Below are 20383 nucleotides of genomic sequence, written 5' to 3'. Positions count from 1 at the left end.
AAAGAAAGGGTAAGATATGTTTCCCAAAAAAATGAAATTGTAGAAATGTGAATACTATAGGCTGGATTCTACAGTGGAAGACATCATGAGGTCAACCTAAATACCTAAATGTGAATGGAAGACCAAATAAAATGTTTTAACAATGTAAATTTATGAAGTTGATGACCGAAATGGGGTTATGTAAGATGAAATCCCATGGGTCCAGGTGATGGCGCACCTGGTTAAGCATTCATATTAAAGACCAGGTTCAAGCCCCTGGTCCCCATCTGTAGGGGGAAAGCTTCACAAGTGGTGAAGCAGGGCTGCAGGTGTCTTTCTGTCTTTCTTCCTCTTCATCTCCCCATCCCCTCTCAATTTCTCTGTCTCTATGCAAAAATAAATAAACAAAAATATTTTTAAAAAGATGAAACCCACTTAGAGAGTACAGAAATAAAGGCTAATGCTGTCTTAAACCTGCCCTCAGTTTTTTGGTTTTTTTTTTTAAAAAAAAAACAACTATCTTTATGGAGGAAGAAAGAGAAGCATAAAAAAAACAATAATGCAAATGTCATAAGATGTTATTGGGCAGATCTGAGTTAAAAGGTTGCAATTCTAGGGTAACCTTTTGTAGGATGTTATACTCCCCCCCCACATCTTTTATAAATTAAAAATTAGAAGGTGTGGGCAGTGGCTCAACTGGTAAATTGCATAAGTTACCACACATGAGGAAACCGGTTTGAGTCCAGTCCTCGGTCCCCACTTGAAGGGGGAAGCTTCACAAGCTCGAGGGCAGGATGCAGGTGTCTCACCTTCACTCTTCTTCTCTCCCCCGACCACGCTATTTCTCTCTGTCTATGTCATAATAAAAGATAAATTAAATTGAAAAATATATTTTTTAACTTTTTAATGATTTCCAGGTAAGATTATTTTTTTAAATGCATCTGAATTAGAAGTACTATGTCTCAGACAGACAAACTGATGAAACAAACCCAGGGCAGGCTTCAAATAAATTGCTTTCTGTTGTTCCACTATTGGGTAACCCAATTTTGCCTATGCCCAGTGAAGAGGTAGTGCAGGGACATTGTCTAAGGAACACATGAGTATCATAGCAGAAGAGCAGAATGACAAGCTACTATTAAGTGCCCTGAAGTGTGAGATCAACCACAGGTGAAAGTAGAGATTTGAGTGGTTGCTCAGAGTAACTCAGATTTAGAAAATCCTTGAGAGTAAACTGAAATGTAAAACGATTCCAAGTCACTGTATTTAACAATGAAACTATATTAAATTTAAAACCATTTTCAAAATTACAGTTCTTTCTCACCTTATTTAACACAGAAACTTTGCTAGTTAGAAGTGTAAAACTACTTTACATGTTCAGATACCACAAGGGACCTGGATTTGGTTTATCCTGAAATCAGCTACCCCAACCCATTCATTATGAAAAGATGAAATAGGACTGGGGAGAAAGCATAGTGGCTATGCAAAAAGGCTTTCATGCTGAGGCAACTAAGTCCCAGGCATAATCCCCAGCACCACCATAAAATCAGAGCTGAGCTGAGCAGTGCTCTAGAAATGAGTGAATGAAGGAAAGAAGGATCGAATGGGTGGATGGATGAAATAGATAGCAATCTGTGCTTTACCCCCAAATTACCAACTCAAACACATCTTAGTATGTTTCTTTTGGAGCATCTGGTTCATCTCTAATTTTGGATTAAAACTTCTTCCTCTATAATCACTTATTATTATTTTTTTCAGAAGCTCTAGAGTCATTCAAGTTTCACCCCATATAACTCTACCTCAACTGACTTAGCTCTGTCCCCAGTATACTCAACAACCAGTTTCTCTTTGAGATTCTTCTTAACTCCCTAGGCATTTTCCAAATCCTCTGCTATTTTTTTTTTCCTAGTTTATTTTTACCTGGTCAGTTCAGAGGCTGATGGTTTGGCTCTAAAACCTGCAATGATTGTTTTCACCTTTAGTTTCTGACACAGAGTAAGTTCCCTATGTTTCTCTCTTGCCATGGCCTGACTCAGCAATACAACCTGCCTTAAAGAACTTAGAAATATTAATAGAAACAGCTAACTCTTATTTTTAATAGAAAGCAAAGTCTCATAGATAAGAAGGAACTCAAGAGAGGGTAAATGGTTCAAAAAACTGAGTACCAGATCTTAAGAAACAAGAAGATTGTAAGTTAAGGAGATAAAGGACAACTACAGAGTGGTTTCACTCATATCTGGAATATAGAGAACTGAACACACAAGAACAAAAAACAAAAGTCAACTCACACCCAAAACTGTGGGAAAACTATAGTGGTTATTTAGGGGAAGCACATGGGTGGTGGTAGGGAACCTCTGGTGGTAGGAACTGTGTGAAACTATACTCCTGTTAATATATAATCTTATAAATCACTATTAATATTAATTCAGTATTTCAGGGGAAATAGATTTAATACTTCAAGTTCTCTACCTAGATCTTATCTCTGAGTATATATATTTATTTTCTTTAGTCTAAGTACTTAATGTACCGTATTTGTAAGATTATTAAATCCTGTCACTAGGCTTAAGTTGTTTAAGCAGATTGATATTTATTTCTAAGTTATCTAAGACCTTAGGCCAGATAGATAAAAATCATTTGGTCCTGTTACTATCTAAGATAAGTTATTAGTAGATATTCTTAAATGTCATAAAGCTTAGTAAAGTCAAATATGTTATGGTAAATTCTAACCATTGGATTTTCAAAGAAAAATAAGCTCCCAACTAATTTTGCCATAATAATAATCAACTATTGCTATTTAAAACTACATAAGACTACAAGAAGCCTTTTCCATTCTCTTTAAAATCTGGGTTTCTCTTAGTTCTGGAACCTCTGGGACTTTGTTTGTATTTCTTGATGTTTCTTCTCTCTGATCCCTTACTGTTATACTGCCTCTGCTGTCCTCAACTAAAGTATGATACTAGTGCCACCATGGCCATGTTACACTGTTACTGACTTGTTACTGAACATTGTATCCAGAGATCCAAGCCTGAGACATCAACTTCCCAACTCCTTTAATCTGGTAAAATCTTTCTTAACACGTAGTTTCATTTCAGATGGCACATTTTCTAACAAAGTTACAGATACTAGATATAGGCTAGGGCACAGGGTACTGGTTACATTTATACATGTAACCATAAGTAAGAGGCAATTATATAAACTTTATAGAATACAGATGGTCAGACCTTTGTGGCTAAATATTGTATGGAAATATATTTAAATCAGAGCAGCCTTACCTCACACGCTGGAGAGGTCTCCAACTGAATTTGACCACTATAGAAATGAAGGAGGGTAGTGGGGGGAGAAATAGAAAGTGGAAGTTAAAGCACAAATATTTCAATGAAATATTCATGAAAAGAGAAAATACATTTAGTTATAAAAAGGTCAACATACTTTATTGCAGGATCTTGTAATTCTAAAGCTTCTTCTGATTCCATATCATAAAAGCTTACACTTCTTTCTGTAATATCTGTGCCTAATCTAAAGAATAGAAAAAAATAGTTTAACAAATTTATTAAACTTTATTCAAATTTAATCATGTAATGTGTTGATGTTTTATGTATCAATAGAATTAATATTGAAAGGTTTATATTAGAAATTTCAACTACATGGCATATTCCATTAAGTACCATATTTAATATTATTTTAATATGATTTCCCAATGGCCACTAGTACTGAATTCCATCTTATTTTCAACATATCAGAAAATTCTAAAAAAGCCATTATATTCATAGTTAGCACATTTTAATACAGATTTTATTAAGGCTAGTATAATATGCTCTTGTATATGAGGAACATTTTGTTTTAATAGAAAAGTCTCTCTGATATTTAGATATATTAATACTCTCATTAAGAAATTGGTCCAACCCCTGTTGAGAGCATTCTGAAGACCTCATAGAAGGCTAGAAATGGACCTACCTGCAATTCCTCTCCTAGGGGATATATCCTAAGGAATCAAACATACCCATCCAAAAAGATCTGTGTATACCTATGTTCACAGCAGCACAATTTATAATAGCCAAAACTGAAAGCTACCAACAATAGATGAATGGCTAAGAAAGTTATGGTATATATACACAATGGAATATTATTCAGCTATTAACAAAGATGAATTCACCTTCTTCACCTCATCTTGGATGGAGCTTAAAGGAATCATGTTCAATGAGATAAGCCAGAAAGAGAAGGATGAATATGGGGTGATCTCAGTCATGGAGAGAACTTGAGAAACAAGAACAGAAAGGGGAAAGACAAGTAGAACTTGAACTAGGTTTAGTACCTTGTACCAACCAAAATAAAGGACTTGAGGGGTGGGAGGGGTTTTCAGGTCCTGATACATGGTGGTAGAGGAAGACCTAAGCTGGGGTTGAGAGTGTTTTGCAGAAAACAAAAAAGTTTTACAAATGTACCATCAACTATAAACCATTGCTATAAACCACTTACTGTAAACATTACTATAAACCATTAATCTGTCCAATAAAAATGAAGAAGTAAAGGATTAATAAACACTGTTATATACATTTATTTTTTAATGTAGAGCTGTGCTTATAATACATATGTATACTGAAAATGCTATTAAACCAGTAAGCTAAAATCTTCAAGAAATCAAGATAAAGGCAAAACAAAATAGCAATGTTCAGATGGATTTTTTCATGTTAAGGTTACAGAAAAAAAAAAAGAATCCTTTTAAAATTGAATCCTATGATCAGTAGTTTAACTAAACTAACAAGAAGAAAATATGGATCTATGAAATCCAATATGCAAATAAACTTTTTTTTTCTGGTGGTGGTTGGTTTCCTACTTTGTTTTATCATTTTACTGGGGTGGCTAGTGTCTTACAGTACAGTTGTTGACACCTGGGTACAATTTCCCATTTGCCTTTGATAGGTGTCTGCAAAACCCTCTCACCACAGATCCTTTCTACCATCAGACACCAGGACCCCAAAGTCCACTCCACTACCACTACCGCCCCCTTCCATATGTAAGCTTTTTACTGTTGAGGACCCCAAAGTCCACTCCACTACCACTACCCCCCCTTCCATACGTAAGCTTTTTACTGCTGATAATCAGCACCTCCCTCTGTCCCTCTTAAAGTTGTACTGAACTAACAACCTTTTGAAGTACTATCAGAAGCAAAAAAAAAAAAAAAAGGCGGGGTTTCTTCATTATTAACACTAGCTCACAAACCATTATTATAAAATTAGGGTTATCACAGGATGGACAACAGCTAAAGATATTTTTATTTTTTAATTGAATTACTTATTATATGCAGACAGACGGAAATCCAGATGGAAAGGGGAGATGGAGAGAGGAAAAAAGACACCTACATTACTGCTTTACCACTGGTGAAGCTCCCCCCGCCACAGGTGTGGAGGGGGGGCTTGAACCTCAGTCTTTGCACATTGTAGCATGTGGATTCCACCAGGTGTGCCACCACCCAGCCCCAGACAACAACAAGATAAACCAACTAAAATAGAGGGTTATTTTAGGGAGGAAGCAATCCATATAAAATTTTACAACATACTATAATTTTAACGTAACTCTCCATAAAGATGCAAATCAATTATCTCTTGGACTGTTACTCAGGACTGTTTTCCCCAATCATTTAGCACATCCTGAGTCACTTAAAACGCTTGTTAATCCTTACCTCAGACATCTCTTGAAAGATGAAACTGGGGCCCTGAGCTAGAATCACTCATTCCTTCTAGATCACTGGCTCTTATCTACCAAGTGCTAGTCCTGCATTCCCACCATTGCTATTTCAATCAAACCACACGGTTCTCTTTTGCTTTGGGTCTCTTATGCTTGTCAATATAGAATTTGCATGAAAATTTATTAGAAACATGATACAAATTAAAGAGATTAGTCAGGTGGTGGCACATCTAGTAGAGCACATGTTATAATGTGCAAAGTCCTCCATTTGAGACCCTGGTCCCCACCTGCAGAGAGGAAGCTTCCTGAGTGGTGAAGCAGTGCTGCAGGTCTCTCTCTCTCTCTCTCCCCCCTCTGTCTGTCTGTCTCTCTCTCCTCTCTCTTTCTTTCTTTCCTCTCCCCCTCTCCCTCACTCTCTCTCTTCCCCCATCCCTTCTTTTTCTCTCCCTATCTCTCTCTATCTCCACCAACCCCACTTCCATCTCAAATTCTGTCTATATCCAAATTAAATAAAATACTTTTTAAAATCTTAAGAGATGAACCCTTTTGCATTGCTGGTGGGAATGTAAATTGGTACAGCCTCTGTGGAGAGCAGTCTGGAAAACTCTCACAAGGCTAGACATGGACCTTCCATATGATCCAGTAATTCCTCTCCTGGGGTTATACCCCAAGGACTCCATAACACCCAACCAAAAAGAGGTGTGTACTCCTATGTTCATAACAGCACAATTTATAATAGCTAAAACCTGGAAGCAACCCAGGTGCCCAACAACAGATGAGTGGCTGAAAAAGCTGTGGTATATATACACAATGGAATACTATACAGCTATCAAGAGCAATGAACCCACCTTCTCTGACCCATCTTGGACAGAGCTAGAAGGAATTATGTTAAGTGAGCTAAGTCAGAAAGATAAAGATGAGTATGGGATGTCCCCACTCATCAACAGAAGTTGAAAAAGAAGATCTGAAAGGGAAAAACCCTAAAAGCAGGATCTGACTAAATTGAAAGTAGGGCACCAAAGTAAAAACCCTGTGGTGAGGGGTAGACATGCGGCTTCCTGGACCGGTGGGGGGTGGGTGGGGTGGGTGGGATGGGACATAGTCTTTTGGTGGTGGGAATGGTGTTTATGTACACTCCTAGTAAAGTGTAGTCATATAAATCACTAGTTAATTAATATGAGAGGGGGAAAATTAATTGTAAGTCTCGAAGTTTTTAAAACACAGACTGAGTCTTCTTAATATATAGGCTGTGTATTTGATATGCGGACTCTCTCAAAAGCCTAGACCAAGTAGATCAGAGGCAACCAATGGCAGAGCTATTTACAAAATACTGGGTACTATACAGCAAACCCTAACAAAAGGACTTTTCAAAGTTAACACAATTACCAAATAATGCGATGACAACATTAACTATCCATTGTCTTTTTGAACCCTAAGACAGCAGGAACCTCACATCTCCACTATAGAACCTATATTTCCCCCAGTCCTGGAACCTTAGGATAGGGCCCACTTTCCCGCATGCCTCTCCCAATCCATAACAAATAATATTACATCTGCTGATCGCAACCTAATCAACGCAACGATTGCCACCTCAACATGCTTCAGCTCAGACTGTATCCAGAGACTTCAGATGTGGAATGACAACCCTTCAGCTTCATTACTCGGGTGAGACCTTTCCTTTCATAGTATTCTCTAATTCCATCCCAAGTGGATCACTTTCTAACAAAGTCCCAAAACCTAGATATACACCAGGTTCTGTGAGAGAGAGCATATGTTCACACGTATCCATAAACAAGTGCAAAATATATACCTGAAAGCAGAAGTACACTAGAGTTTGCAGTGGGTACCTCCCCCAACACTTCCTCTCCACTATTCCAACCTTTGGGTTCATGATTGTTCAAGAATTTGTTTGGCTTTGTAGGTTAACTCTCTTTTCAGTCACCAGGTTCCAGATGCCATCAGGGTGCCGGCCAGGCCTCTCTGGACTGAAGACCCCACCAATGTGTCCTGGAGCTCAGCTTCCCCAGAGACCCACCCTACTAGGGAAAGAGAGAGGCAGACTGGGAGTATAGACCGACCAGTCACTGTCCATGTTCAGCGGGGAAGCAATTACAGAAGCCAGACCTTCCACCTTCTGCAACCCACAACGACCCTGGGTCCATGCTCCCAGAGGGATAGAGAATGGGAAAGCTATCAGGGGAAGGGGTGGGATATGGAGATTGGGTGGTGGGAATTGTTTGGAGTTGTACCCCTCCTACCCTATGGTTTTGTTAATTTATCCTTTCTTAAATTAAAAAAAAATTAAATAAAATAAAATTCTAAAAAATTATTAAAACAATATAAGGCTTAAACACAGTTGAGGTCTTCTTTTAATCACATCAAATTTTCAGGACCTTAATCATGTTTCTATTGATTTATGAAGTTTGACTAGTTCACTCTTAGATCTTGGACAAAACAGGTCATTTAAAATCATTACAATTACTTTTTTTGTTAATGATTAGACTGAGTTCAAATGCTGTGCATATATATAAGTAAAATTATATATGTATGTATGTATGTATGACTTTGTTGGAGAGTTAATGGATTGCAGTACAGTTGCTACCACATAGGTACAATTTCTTATCTCTTTGTGATAGCTCTTTGCAAAACACTCTCACCCCCAACTTAGGTCCTTTTCTGCCATCATGCATGAGGATCCCAAAGACCACTCCCCTGCACCCTCCCATATGCTTCTTCCCCAGAGTCCTTTGCACTGGTACAAAACAATAAACCCAGTTCAAGTTTTACCTTGTGTTTTCCCTTTCTATCCTTCTTTCGTTAGTTCCACCTATAAATGAGATCACCAATATTCATATTTCTCACTTTGGCATATCTCACTTAACAAGATTCCTCCAAGATGAGCTGTTTTGTTGTGTTTTTCTTTTTTTTCTCCCAGCAGGGTTATGGTTGGGGCTTGGTGCCTGCACTACAAATTCACTGCTCCACAAAGCCACTTTTCCTATTTTTGTTGCCCTTGTTGTTATTACTGTTTTGTTTTGTTTTGTTTTTTTTGCTATTGTTGTTGGATAGAACAAAGAGAAATCGAGAGAGGAGGGGGAAGATAGTGAGGGGGAGAGAAAGGCAGACACCTGCAGACTTGCTTCACTGCTTATGAAATAACAACCCTGCAGGTGAGGAGCTGGGGGCTCGAACCAGGATCCTTACACTGGTCCTTGTGCTTTGTGCAATGCACTTAACCCACTGTGCTACTGCCCAGCCTCCAATGAGGTATTTTTTAAAAGCTGATATATATTTCCATACATATACCACCTTTTTGTGCTTTTGAGATAATGTATTCATAAACTAATATGCACTAATTATACATAAAGTCTGGGCCAAAAAATAAAAATAAAAACACAGACCTATTGGGATCTTGGAGAAAATCCACTGCTTCTCTGAGCTGTTCAATCATTGCTATATTCACATCCTGGTCCTGGGATGAACTCACTCTGTAGCATGAAAAAGAAAACAATGACTAGAGCATTGATATGTAGGTTTTCATGACTAAACCCACAAAAACCTATTTAACATCTAGATATAATTTAGGCAAATAAAACATTATAATATATAGATGTCACTTCCCTGCAGGATGGATGGTGCGGCAGCAGCAATGACAGCTACAGAATGGAGAAGTTTAGCTCTGCTATAAAGCAGTTCATGCAAAGTCTCAGTGCCCACAGGCCTACATCGGCTCATCTGCATCATCAGAACAATGATTAGCAAGTAGTTCTCACATTGTGCTTTCCTGAGCCCTAGAAGGTTCCAGAGGGGTACTGGGGCTGGAAAGGTCTACAAACCTCAGGATATGCCAACCCCAGTTCAGTCAGCCTGGCTCTGCTTCATTGCACACATGTAGAAAGGGATTTCTGTGTGGGGCAGTGGTTTGCAATTCAAGTCCCTTATGAAGCAAAATAATACCAGTGCTTTAAAAAAAATGATACCAGAGTTGGGTGGTAGTGCAGCAGGTTAAGCAATTGTGGCGCAAAGTGCAAGGACTGGCATAAGGATCCCAGTTGGAGCCCCCGGCTCCCTACCTGCAGGGGAGTCGATTCACAAGTGGTGAAGCCGGTCTGCAGGTGTCTATCTCTTTGTCTTCCCCTCTCTGTCTTCCCCTCCCCTCTCCATTTCTCTCTGTCCTATCCAACAATGAAAACAACAATAATAACTACAACAATAAAATCAACAAGGGCAACAAAAGGGAAAATAAATAAATAAATTTTTTAAAAAGCGTTTAAAAAATTGATACTGGGAGTCAGGCGGTAGTGCAGCAGGTTAAGCACACGTGGCGCAAAGTTCAAGGACCAGCGTAAGGATCCCAGTTCGAGCCTCAGGCTCCTCACCTGCTGGGGGAGTCGCCTCACAGGTGGTGAAGCAGGTCTGCAGGTGTCTATCTTTCTCTCCCCCTCTCTGTCTTCCCCTCCTCTCTCCATTTCTCTCTGTCCTATCCAACAACAACGACAACAATAATAACTACAACAATAAAACAACAAGGGCAAAAAAAGGGAATAAATAAACAAATAAATTTTTAAAAAATTGATACCAAGCTGATTTTCACAAGTAGGTCTATTTTTTTAAATATATCTTTATTCATTTATTACTGGATAGAAACAGAAGTTAAGAGGGGAGAAGGAGAGATATCTGCAGCCCTGCTTCACCACTTGTGAAGCTTCTGCCCTGCAGGCAGGAGCCAGGGACTTGTACAGGGTCCTTGTGCACTGTAATGTGAGTGCTTAATCAGGTGTGCCACTGTCTGGCCCCCAAAAGTAGGTCTTTATTCTCTCCACAAGTAGGTCTTTATGGGACCTTGGTCATTTTACTAAGCTCTACAGAAGATCCTGATATATAGGAAAGTTAAAAAAATATATTAAGAATGTGGTTTCCAAAGTTTTATATAATCTAAAAAAAAAAAACCTCTTTCCTTGATAGATTCTCCTTTAATTTTTTTTTTCTTTACATAGTCCTAGTGCTTTTTGTGTGTGTTATTTCATCATTCCTGCACTGTTTTTTCACTCTTTTTAGAATTCAGACACACAGAAAGAAACCACAGGCTGAACAGCTGTGAATCTTCCCCTAGTACCACAGTGAAGTACTTAACACAGGGCCTGTCATATAGCTTTGAATAAATTTTTTTAAGTTTTTTTTTTATTTTCTTTCTTTATTGGATAGAGACAGCCAGAAATAGAGAGGGAAGGGGGAAATGGAGAGGAAGACAGACAGAGAGACACTTACAGCCTTGCTTTACCACTTGTGAAGCTATCCCCCTGCAAATGGGGACTGGGGGCTCAAACCCGGTCCTTGAGCACAGTAACATGTGCGCTCAACCAGGTGCACCACCACCTGGCCCTTGAACAAAATTTAAGCACTACACTTACTTGACTTAGGACCAGGACACTGTAATTACATTTCTTTCAGATCTGAAACCTGATGATTGGGGGTGGGGCTGAGAGCTGATTCAGTGGATAAAACACTACACTTTCAAACATGAAACCCCAAGTTCAATCTCTGACATGACGAGATAAGAGTGGTGCTCTATTTCTCTCTCTTGTCTCTTCATCTCTAATTAACAAAGACGTAAAACTTAAAAATGAGACTACAGTTCAGCGGGGAAGCAATTACAGAAGCCAGACCTTCCAGCTTCTGCAACCCACAGTGACCCTGGGTCTATACTCCCAGAGGGATAAAGAATAGGAATCTATCAGGGGAGGGGATGGGATATGGAGATCGGGTGGTGGGAATTGTGTGGAGTTGTACCCCTCCTATCCTATGGTTTTGTTGATGTCTCCTTTCTTAAATAAATTAAAAATAAAAGTTGAATAAAGCTTGAAGGAATTACAAGAAAAAAAAAGTGAGAGTCTATAGGGAGTCAGGTGATAGTGCAGCGGGTTAAGCGCAGGTGGTGCGAAGTGCAAAGACCAGTGTGAGGATCCCGGTTTGAACCCCGGCTCATCAGCTGCAGGGGAGTCACTTCAACAGGCAGTGAAGCAGGTCTGCAGGTGTCTATCTTTCTCTCCCCCTCTCTGTCTTCCCCTCCTCTCTCCATTTCTCTCTGTCCCACCCAACAATGATAACATCAGCAACAATAACTACAACAACAATAAAAACAACAAAGGCAACAAAAAGGAAATAAATAAATAAAATATTGTAATAAAAAAATGAGATTATACAAGCAATAGTGGGTCCTGCAAGTCAGAACAACCTATCAATTTAGGTCTAGCTGTGAACTTCTTCAGACAAATGAAAGGAAGCTAGAATCTCTTCGAGAACCCCTAACTGCCTAATACCATGTCTACCGACAGCCTCAATTTATAGATCAGATAAAATTCAAGGCCAAGGAAATGGTGTGACCTGGCCCCAATACTATGACAGATACTAAGGGCCAGAGAGCGGAAAATCTGCAACTAGTTTTTTTTGTTGTTGTTGTCACTGGCCCTTCACTGCTCCAGGATGACATTTTCAAATAGAAAGAGAGAGACAGAGACAGTACAAGGAAAGATACACAGTACTGTAGAGTATCAGGCTCAAACCTGAGTCAAGCACATGGCAAAGCAGGTGAGTTATCTCACTGGTTGGGGAATTTCTTGTTAACATCAATAGGAAAGTATATCAGCTTGCCCCCCTACCCCAGAAAAGCAGGTCACAATTCTTTCATGAGAAACATGGACCTTACCTGGCTATGGTGGCTCATAACCAGGCCTTTAGTACTCACATTCCTTCGCTTTGCCAGTGTGCATCCTCTTCTATCCGCAACAGTTCCTCACAGTCCTCCGTTCTGTCCTGCAGACAGAACAAAGGGTGCTCTGAGAGCCACTGGCCAGCAACAGTCAGTCAAACCTTCCCCAGCCTGTGCTCATGGCAGCATTATACACAATAGTCAAAGAGTGGGAATAATCCAGGCAATCATCAGTGGATAAATGGACAAGCAAAATGTGGTCTATGTGTACAAGGCAGTCTCATTTAAATTTAAAAAGGAAGGAAAGGCCAACACATGCTACAACATGAGGGCATTTTATTGTTATGCTACTAAGTATGCTAAGCAAAATAGGCTAGTCATGAAGAGACAAATACTACTTGACTCTACATACAGGAAGTACTTAATCACATTCATAGAGCAGAAAGTAGAACGGTGGTACAGTTAAGGAGGTGGTATAACCACCAGAACTCTGGACCTAATAGTATGAGGTTACAAGTTTGATCCTTGGCAGCATGTGTACCAGTGATGCTCTGGTGTCCTCTTTCTCTGGAAGGAAGAAAGGAAGAAAGGAAGGAAGGAAGGAAGAAAGGAAGGAAGGAAGGAAGGAAGGAAGAAAGGAAGGAAGGAAGGGAAGAAGGGAGGGAGGGGATAAAGAGAGGAAAGGAAGGGGTGAAAGGGAAGGAGAGTGTTGTCAGAGGAGAGGCAAGCGGGTAATGGAAATACTGTTTAATGGATTTATGGTTTCAGTTTTATGACATAAAAAGAGTTCAGAAGGTAGATGGTCGGAGTCGGGCTGTAGCGCAGCGGGTTAAGCGCAGGTGGCGCAAAGCACAAGGACCGGCATAAGGATCCCGGTTGGAACCCCGGCTCCCCACCTGCAGGGGAGTCGCTTCACAGGCGGTGAAGCAGGTCTGCAGGTGTCTATCTTTCTCTCCCCCTCTCTGTCTTCCCCTCCTCTCTCCATTTCTCTCTGTCCTATCCAACAACGACTACAACAATAAAACAACAAGGGCAACAAAAGGGAATAAATAAATAAAATAAATATTTTAAAAAAAACCAAAAAAAAAAGAAGGTAGATGGTAAGAATGGTTATACAGCAATATATGTACATGTAACACTTGAATTGTACTCAGTGAACTGTATACTTAAAAAGGAATTATTAACTTACTATACACTTAAAAATGGTTAAGTTGTCATAAGCACAACCCAGGTTCAAGTGAGGCCCCCATTGCAGTGGAAGAAGTGTCACTGCTATGGTTTATGGTTTATGGTCTCTCTCTCTCTCTCTCTCTCTCTCCTTCCCTCATCTGAAAATTATCAAGCCATAAAAATTGGCTAAGCTGATCAGTTTAATATTATGTGCATTTTACCACAATTAGAAAGGAAGAAAGGAAAAGAGAATCCGGACATGAATGACAATACCTGTTAAACTGCAGTCTGAAGTTAAAAGTTTAACACAACTCTTACTGTTCTCTTAGTACCTCTGGATGTTAATAGATTTCCCCATAGGATGTGTCAGACACATGAGAATGTGAGAAGGTGTGTGTGTGTGTGTGTGTGTGTGTGTGTGTGTGTGTGTGTGTGTGTATGTTGGTCTTGTGAATAAAGAAAGCATAAAATACTTAAAACAGAAAAAGCCTCACATTATATCAAATAGTTTTCATGTGTACAAAACTCACATTTGACTGGAATCCCCCCACTCTTATTATTTTCTCAAAGAAACACTTAGATGGGAATACTTAATTCATACCAGTGGAATGCCCACAGGCTTCTTTCAACTTTATCTCTGTCACAGAACAATGCTGCTTTAAACCAGCCACCAGCTAGTGTGATGGAAGTCACACTAGCATGGGGTACACCTCCTTGGCAAAGAAGCAACAAGGGACAAAAGCTGTTTTCTGCATCATGGTTCTGACAAAGTGTTGACTAACTAAGGACCAGTTAATTCTCCACTTGTGTCACTCTGAACTAGTCCTCTTCTCAGGTTGTGACCAGCTGCCTAGTGGTAGCCTCAGGCTTGCAAAGGGGGCACTATTTTTTGTAGAGAATGGGACATACATACGCGAGGTCCTGTGTTTAATCCCTGGCACCCTACAAACCAGAGTGACAATACTGTTCTCTCAGACTTTTCTTATACTGATTACAAGTTTAATGAATATTAAAGTCAACATACGGGGGGAAGAGTGGTAGTTCACTGGTTGAGTACATCCTTTATTAAGTACAAGGACCCAGGTTCAAGCCCCCACTCCCCACCCACAGGGGTCATGTTTCACAAGCTGTAAAGCAAGTCTGTAGGTGTCTTTCTTGCTCACTCTATCTACTTATCTATCTGTCTGTCTGTCTGTCTGTCTGTCTGCCTATCTATCTATCTTCCTCCCTCTGCCCTCTCAATTACTCTCTGTCCTATCAAAAAATAAAAGAAAAAAAGTGGGGGGTGGCCACTGGGAGTAGTGGATTCTTAGTACAAGCATTGAGCATCATCAATAACCTGGTGGCAATAAGAAAGAAAAAGAAGGAAAGAAAGAAAGAAAGAGAGGAAGGAAGGAAGGAAGAGAAGAAGGAAGGAAGGAAGAAAAAGAGGATAAGAAAGGAAAGGAAAGGAGAAAAAGAAAAAAGAAAAAAGTAGTCAACACATAAATTACTGTGACATTATCCAGAGGATTGTGAAATGCATGGGTGAGGTATGCCACCAGAAATCACCAAAACAAGTTCCCATCTCATGTATTCTTGTTGGGTTTCCACTACAGAAGGCAAGGGTATTTCCTTCTAAATTTCAGTTTCCACTACAGAAGGCAAGGGTATTTCCTTCTAAATTTGTTTAGTTAAAAAAAAAAAAAGATGAATCATATAAAAAGTCGATTTCTTCTCAGTATGCAAAGTAGGCCTTACTGGGTTGTTTGTGCTTTGTTAGATGGTTATACCATTGACCCTCATTTTTCATAAGTTCTATACTTGGAAATTTGCCTACTTGCTAAGATTTGTTTATAACCCCAAACTGGCAGTTGTGGTGCTTTTGCAGACACTGGCAGGTGTTGTTGCACATGAGGAAAGCTGTGACCAACTTGAGTCCCTGACATGCATTTCCATCGCTGAAGCTGAGAAAGCTGAGGTGGTACCTTCTCATACTGTGAACACATGACCTTTCAGAAGACTGAACATATAAAAGAAAAAAAAGGAGGCACTGAAGTGCCATATTATCACATGTGTGAACTTACTGGGGGAGGGGGGACACTCTGTTGTTTAAAATGTCCCCAAGCATAGTACTGAGACTGACACACTACTTCCTAAAAAGACTAACATGCCTTAGAGAGAAATGCTTGTTCGATGAGTTTCCTTCAGGCCTTTGGCCATGAAATCAACCTCAGTGAGTCAAAGTATACCTTCAACAAGGTGTCTTCAGACTTTGGATACTTTCCCACCCCAACCGCTCCTCCTTTTCCACTCTCTTTACTGGGGCTTCACTAGATAACTTTTCCAGATAGAAAGACAGGGACAGAGACAGAAAGAAAGATATCACAACATCAAAGCTTCCCTCAGCATGGTGGGGATCAGGCTTGAGCCTACTTCATGCCCATAACTGATCAAGTGCCCTACTGAGGTATGCTATCTTAAGATAAAGTCTTCATACACTCAAGAAAAAAGCCCAATGTTCCACATTTTTAACCCCAGAGCAGTCAAAGGGTCAAATCTGGAAAACCCTTATGACTATCACCAGATTTATACTTTGGGAAAAAGGTTGGTGGCAGAATATAAGACGTGGACGTTTATGCACCAGTGCACATACAGTGAAGAGTAGGGGGTGTTTGTTGGCATGCATGAGACCCCTTCTGTTTCATTTGGTTTAAATCCCCCCTGCTTAACACTATTCTATTTACATAACCACTTCATTCTATTTATATAACCGCTGTTAACAAGTACCTCCCTCCAGGGCATTGGTTCAATCCCCACTGTTTCATGATATGTTTTTGCTCCACCCCCCATCCTTGTCACACCCTGATCCTCTCCTTGTCACACTCTGATTGTCACCAGTCACTTTTCTCTCCACCCTCTCTATGTCACACCCTGTTTTCACCCTACTTGGCAAGTATATATAAAGACAGCATTGTGAGTTTTAGAGTACTTTACCTTGAGTTTAGCTTAGCTCGTCTTAGATTGTGCTGCGTCCTGCATGAATAAAGAGATACTGCCTACAGCTCAACTATGAGTCCCTGGTCGTCTGTTACCTGCCTGTGAAGCCAGCCCAGCGAAAACAACCTAACCCGTCGAAAACGACAGGTGTTGAGTGAGAAGTTGGGGGGTCAGTACCTCTTACAGTCATCAAAATGAGGAATGATGAGAATCAAACAAGGTGCTCTCAGTGGAGGTACAAATAAAGCAATGGACGATGGATTAATGACTGAAAAGTAGAGACTTACAGGTATCTCTGTTTTTATTCTCCTGTATAATCATTTTGGTTTGTGATCACTTAAGCTGGTTTGTTACAGATGTATATCATACATCAATTTTTGCTACTTTTTATCTTGATAGCATACCAGGGTCATCAATATATCAGGGTCTCATTTACTATGAAAAACAGAGGCCTTTCTCTCCCAGTTGCCTGGAAGGTGATGCCTTGGGGATGCCAGTTTAGATGGAGTTTAGCCATCACAGTGCAATCCTCAGGCAACAAAGAGCAGTATTTTGAGGTCAGAGTTTGAATCTAACACAAAACGCAGAGGCAGTCACTTCTCACTTAGCACAATTAAGTCTGAATTTCAACCAAAAGAAGTAACTTTGTGACTCCTGGATCCCACAGTCTGAGCCAGAAGGAATGGGAGATACATACCAGTGCCACTAATTATGCCTCAAAGAGAAATATTCACTACCAACTTTAGTAAAAAGGACATTTTTTTCTCTCTTTCCCTTTTGCTCTCCCTGCAACAGTGACCATATCCAACTTCTCAGCACCTCAGCATGATTCCAACTGTTCAGGAATAGGTATCCTGAAAAAAAAAAACCTGTCCACAAAGGGAAATTATTTCTAGTTTTTTTTTAATTGCCATTGGGGGTCAAGTGGTGGTTTACAGAGTATGGATGGCATTATTTTAGGCAAACTGGACAACTTGTCCAAAAATTTGTGTGGAACCACGAAGGCCACAACTCGCCAAAACACTTCTGAGAAAAAAGAAAAAATACGTAGCTCTAACACTCGCTCCCCAACTCCACGTAGTAATAGTAATCAAAATAGCATGGTGCTAAAATAAAAATGGACACTTGGATCAGTGGAGAAGAACTGAAAGCCCAGAAATGAGCCCACACATAGACAGCCACCTAATATATGACAAAAGGGTCAAAGCCATTCAATGAAGGTAAAAAAGGTCTCTTCACCAGATGGTGCTGGGAAAATTGGAAAACCACATGTAGAAAAGTGAAACTGGAACATCACCTAACACTATACACCAAGATCAAATCAAAATGGACTAAAGATGTAGATATCAACAATAGTCCAACCATTGTGGAAAGCAATTTGGAGACTTATTGGGACATTAGGAATGGACCCGTCCTATGACCCAGAAATTCCTCTCCTGGGATATATCCAAAGGTGACAGAAACACCTATCAGAAGAGATCTGTGTACCAATGTTCACAGCAACACAATTTGTAATTATAAGATGTTGGAGAATTATACAGATGCAGGCTTTGCCACTCCCTGCGATTCCTCACAGTGCCTTTTCAACCAATCCTGTCCCGACACGTCACTCCTGGTGCTTACCCAATAAAGCCCTCCCACTTCCGCCCTCTCTCTCACTCGTGCACCCACTCTCGCTCTCTTGCTCTCTATCTCTTGCCCGGTGGTGAGGTAGCAGAGACGGCCATATTTTTCAGCTGACTCCACGTGGCCTGAGCCACCCCCTCCTGACCCAATAATAAAGATTTGTGTACCCCATTTGTTCCGGATCTCCTCTCTCTCTTCTCCGCGGCGCAGCCCGACACCTGGCGCCCAACATGTCCCACACTCACGCCCGGCCTGAGGTCCAGAAAAGCCGCCCAGACACAGGTAAGTGGCAGCCGCCTGACTCTGCGGCCCGCGTTTCCCCCCACCATGGGATTTTTTGCGCTTTACGAGGAGGTGTCCCAGACATTATATCCTTCTCTCCTGGGACAGGCTCTCGATCTCAGAGACACTTTAATTTTCGCTACACTGTGGGTTCTCTTGGCTATATTTGCTACTTTCAGGAAATGTACAAGGTCTCCTGCCAAAAGGTTAAGTGACCTTGAGGCTGAGATACAAGAGTTAAATGATATGTGCTTAGGACTTAAACGCCCTAAGCGATCTGTAGTCAGCCCCAAAACTTTTGCCCCTTCAGACACGTGTTCGGTTTCTCCTGCGGAGGGGTCCCTGCTTCCATGACCCCTCCCCCCGCTGCCCCCTGCTTCCATGACCCCCCCCCCCCCCCCCGCTGCCCCCACGTGTTCGGTTTCTCCTGTAGGCTTCTGCTTCCATGACCCCTCCCCCCACTGCCCCCGGAGACATGCGTTACCTCATCATTAAGAGACCTTGTGGCTGAGATACAAGAGTTAAAGGATATGTTTTCAGCGTTTAGAGACCTTAAACCTTTTGCAGTCTGCCCCGAGAGCTCCGTCCCTGTAGATACGTGTTCAGTTTCCCTTGCGGCCACTACGGCAGCTTCTACTTTTGTGACTCTTTCCCCCGCGTCATCAAACCAAGTCCACACCTTCCCGGTAAATGTGGCCCCCAATAGACAAAACCCTCAGGTGTGGCATCCATACTCCTCCAAAGAACTCAGGCATGCAGTGAAGGAGGATGGGATTCATGCCCCATGGACCAAGTCCATTTTACGAAGCTTTTTCCAGCACCTTAACACCCCCAAGACTGGAAAGACTTAGCTTGTGCTGCACTACTCCCAGACCCCCTCTACCTGCAATGGAAGGCATGCTTTTGTGATGAATGCTCTAGACAATCCCAACTATAAGAACCTGGAAGCAACCCATATGTCCAACATCAGATGTGTGGGACTATGTGAAAGCTTGGCAGAGCTTAGGGGAGCTCTCCCATCCTTGGATGGAAGTCTGGAAAGACACCTCACTTGTTAGCCTCTCTCCTTATAGAGATGAGCCAAGAGGAAAAGTCTCCCAGACTCAGTTTCTCCTTGTTAGTCTCTGAAGCTCACAGAATGCCTACTGCCTCTCATACTTAGTTCATTCTCTTGCTAGCAGACTAAGTGGCTGCTTGCTTCAAAGTTCATTCAAAGTTCACACATTCACCTATAACTTCACCTTTTGATCATATAGGAGAACACACTCTATCATACACCCCTGCCAGTACCCTGGCAGTGAGACCCCATATTTCCTTGTGTCCTTTGATATCTGTGATTTACATCAAGCTTTGTTTTTTTTCCTTCTCTACCTCACCTTACTGGTTTAACCCCTATGCTTTTCTCAAATACCTTTGGATAATTAAATTGCCTGCATCATGGAAACTAATTGTCTTGACCTTTATGTATCTCATCAATTCTTGTCATACCAACCCCCTACCATGGGGGCAAGCTGACCTTTAAGAAACCTGTGATTTCTAACATATGTGAAAAATGTTCTTTGTTTAACTTAGTATAAAATCCTGTACCCATCTCCAAATAAACGGATGTTCATACCAGAATGTCTCCTGATGCCTCTTTCTATATCACGCAGTCACTAGAACTGGTGAGGGAGGGTCGGAGGATTTCCCCCCCATCCCTGGTTGAAGCCACCTCAAATGAGCACCAGCACAGATGAGTGTTTTAAAAAACTGATATAGGGGGTGGGCGGTAGCATAGTGGGTTAAGTGCAAAGTGCAAGGACTGGCTTAAGGTCCTGGTTTGAGCCCCCAAATCCCCACCTACAGGAGGGTCACTTCACAGGTAGTGAAGCAGATGTGCAAGTGTCTATCTTTCTCTCCCCCTCTGTCTTCCCCTCTTTCCTCTACTTCTCTCTGTCCTATCCAACACAATGACAT

The 20383-nt window shown here is 40.9% G+C and overlaps 1 protein-coding gene across 4 annotated transcripts in view; it reads right to left on the bottom strand.

Moving 5' to 3' along the window:
* Positions 1-20383, bottom strand: part of LRCH1 (leucine rich repeats and calponin homology domain containing 1) — a 256069-nt gene that overhangs the window by 49478 nt on the left and 186208 nt on the right. For all 4 annotated transcript variants that reach the window (XM_060194835.1, XM_060194837.1, XM_060194836.1 and 1 more), the window contains exons 10-13: positions 12407-12474; positions 9063-9149; positions 3406-3492; positions 3249-3285 (exon numbers count right to left, since the gene is read on the bottom strand). In XM_060194835.1, the coding sequence (XP_060050818.1) occupies positions 3249-3285; positions 3406-3492; positions 9063-9149; positions 12407-12474 (279 nt within the window). The remainder of the gene's footprint in view (positions 1-3248; positions 3286-3405; positions 3493-9062; positions 9150-12406; positions 12475-20383) is intronic.

Source organism: Erinaceus europaeus, chromosome 7 (genome assembly GCF_950295315.1).
Source record: "Erinaceus europaeus chromosome 7, mEriEur2.1, whole genome shotgun sequence".
Taxonomy (NCBI): Eukaryota; Metazoa; Chordata; class Mammalia; order Eulipotyphla; family Erinaceidae; genus Erinaceus; species Erinaceus europaeus.
Note: the sequence above shows the minus strand (reverse complement) of the source record. Positions and strands in the feature narration are given on the sequence as shown.